The sequence below is a fragment of the Tupaia chinensis genome, unplaced genomic scaffold, assembly GCF_000334495.1.
Source record: "Tupaia chinensis unplaced genomic scaffold, TupChi_1.0 Scaffold000624_1, whole genome shotgun sequence".
NCBI lineage: Eukaryota > Metazoa > Chordata > Mammalia > Scandentia > Tupaiidae > Tupaia > Tupaia belangeri.
Window position 1 is genome coordinate 1781104 of NW_006160144.1, and position 1801 is coordinate 1782904.

General features: G+C 56.2%; 1 protein-coding gene across 1 annotated transcript in view; it reads right to left on the reverse strand.

Annotated features, from left to right (window-relative positions):
* Nucleotides 1-1493, reverse strand: part of WNT3 (Wnt family member 3) — a 12418-nt gene extending 10925 nt beyond the window's left edge. The window contains exon 1 of the mRNA XM_006159124.1: nucleotides 1223-1493. Within this exon, the coding sequence (XP_006159186.1) occupies nucleotides 1223-1493 (271 nt within the window). The remainder of the gene's footprint in view (nucleotides 1-1222) is intronic.
* Nucleotides 1494-1801: the final 308 nt, after the last annotated feature.

Sequence of the window (1801 nt, forward strand, 5' to 3'; positions counted from 1 at the left end):
CGGAGCAGGGAAGGGCAATCAAGTGAGTCTTGCTCTGGGGGAGCGCGTCTAGACGCAAGGCTGTTTGCATAAGCGCTACCTGGCCCGAGGTGGGGCACCGGAAAGCGTTGAGACTGACACACTGGCAAGATCAGGTTTGAAATGCAAACCGCCGCCACTTGGCCCCAATTAAGAGGCCAAACCTTTTATGTAAACAAGGAATAATTAGCTTTGGTAATAGAAGCGTAAACAGAATCATCATCCATTGATTTGCTAATTGCCTTCCTGGCCCATGACAATAGCCAGCATTTGGCTCTTCGGTCTGTCAGACCCTGTGCACCTGAGGCGCAGCTAAGGGGGGGTTGCAGTCCAAAGGGGGTGGTCAGCTCTCCCCCTCCACTCCACCTGCCTCTCAGATCCCTTTCCTCCCTCGCTGTAAATGCAGCTCCTGTCACTTCCCACTCTGCTTCAAGGAGTGAGGGCGGCTTGAACCACAGAACCCCAGTGGTGACCGGCTCAGCTGGGAGCTTTAAGTTCTAGACCCTGCAGTTCGTCAAAGAGCAGCCCATCTGCAGCCCAGAACCCAGGAACCTTCTTGGGAGTAGTTGCCCTATCACTCCTACCTCTCCCAGCCTCCATGTTTGAAATCATGTTCATTTTGAGGCACAATCAACCTCCAGGTTGCAAGATGGCTGGAAAGTTCTCCCAGGCCAGGGTGCCCTTTCGTCCCACCACCGTGCGTGGGCATAGCCAGCTTACAAGGCAGAGAGACCAACAGAAGGGGGACACTTGAGGGCGATGCAGTCCTGCCACCACTGGGCAGCTTCTTCAGCTCCTGAGGCCTTTCTACAAGGAGGGACATAGGGGTGACAATGCCCCCACCCCAAAGCTGCATTTGCATAGCACTTAGCCCAGCTTGGGAAAAATGTCACAGGCAGGCGTCCACATCAAAGCCTGGGCTCACTGCTCTGCAAGCCAGGGAGGAAGACTGTGGCTTTTGGTCTCAGGAACCTGGAGCATCTCAAGGCTGCCCACCCCTGAGCAGCATCTGGGAGGGTGTGGCAGTTGTGGTGACAATCTGGGTCTGTCCAGAGGAGGACCCGGCCTACCTTCCGTGGAGACCACTGATCATGACCAGGTCCCTGCACTCAGAGCTGAGTATCTTGCATAAAAGGGCACAGGGTCCTGATGCCCTCCTGGCACCCAGCCCATAACCCACCTCCCGCCCAGCTGGAAGCAGTACCTTTGTCTAAGACGGGCCCGAAGATGGCCAGGCTGTCATCTATGGTGGTGCAGTTCCAGCGGCGGCCCCGGAACTGGTGCTGACACTCTTGGATGCCCAGCTTCACACCCTCGGCCACGCTGGGCATGATCTCGATGTAATTTCGGCAGAAGCGCAGTTGTTTGGGGACCAGGCCTGGGATGGAGCCGCAGAGTAGAGGCTGTGAGCCCAGAGATGTGTACTGCTGGCCCAGGGCCAGGGACCTGCAGCAGACAGAGGGCAGTGGCACCATGGACATTATTTTTTTTTTCATGACAGCTCTGGGGTAGGTGGGCAACTGGAGGGCTCTAGGGCTGAACCTGCAGTTCTGAAAAGCCTGGAACTTGAATATGCTACTTGTGATGTCAGGAGCACAGTGCTCCCCAAGGGCTCTGATTGGGCAGTCAGCCCTCTGATGCAGGTGTATCTAGCCTGCTGGGTATGGGACCGGCAGAAACCGCTCATGGAGGCACTTAGGGGCAATGCAGTGTCATGAAAAGAATTCTAGCCTTTGAGACCCCAATCGTCCCATCCGGGCTCTGGGCCCAGTTTCCGTGATCG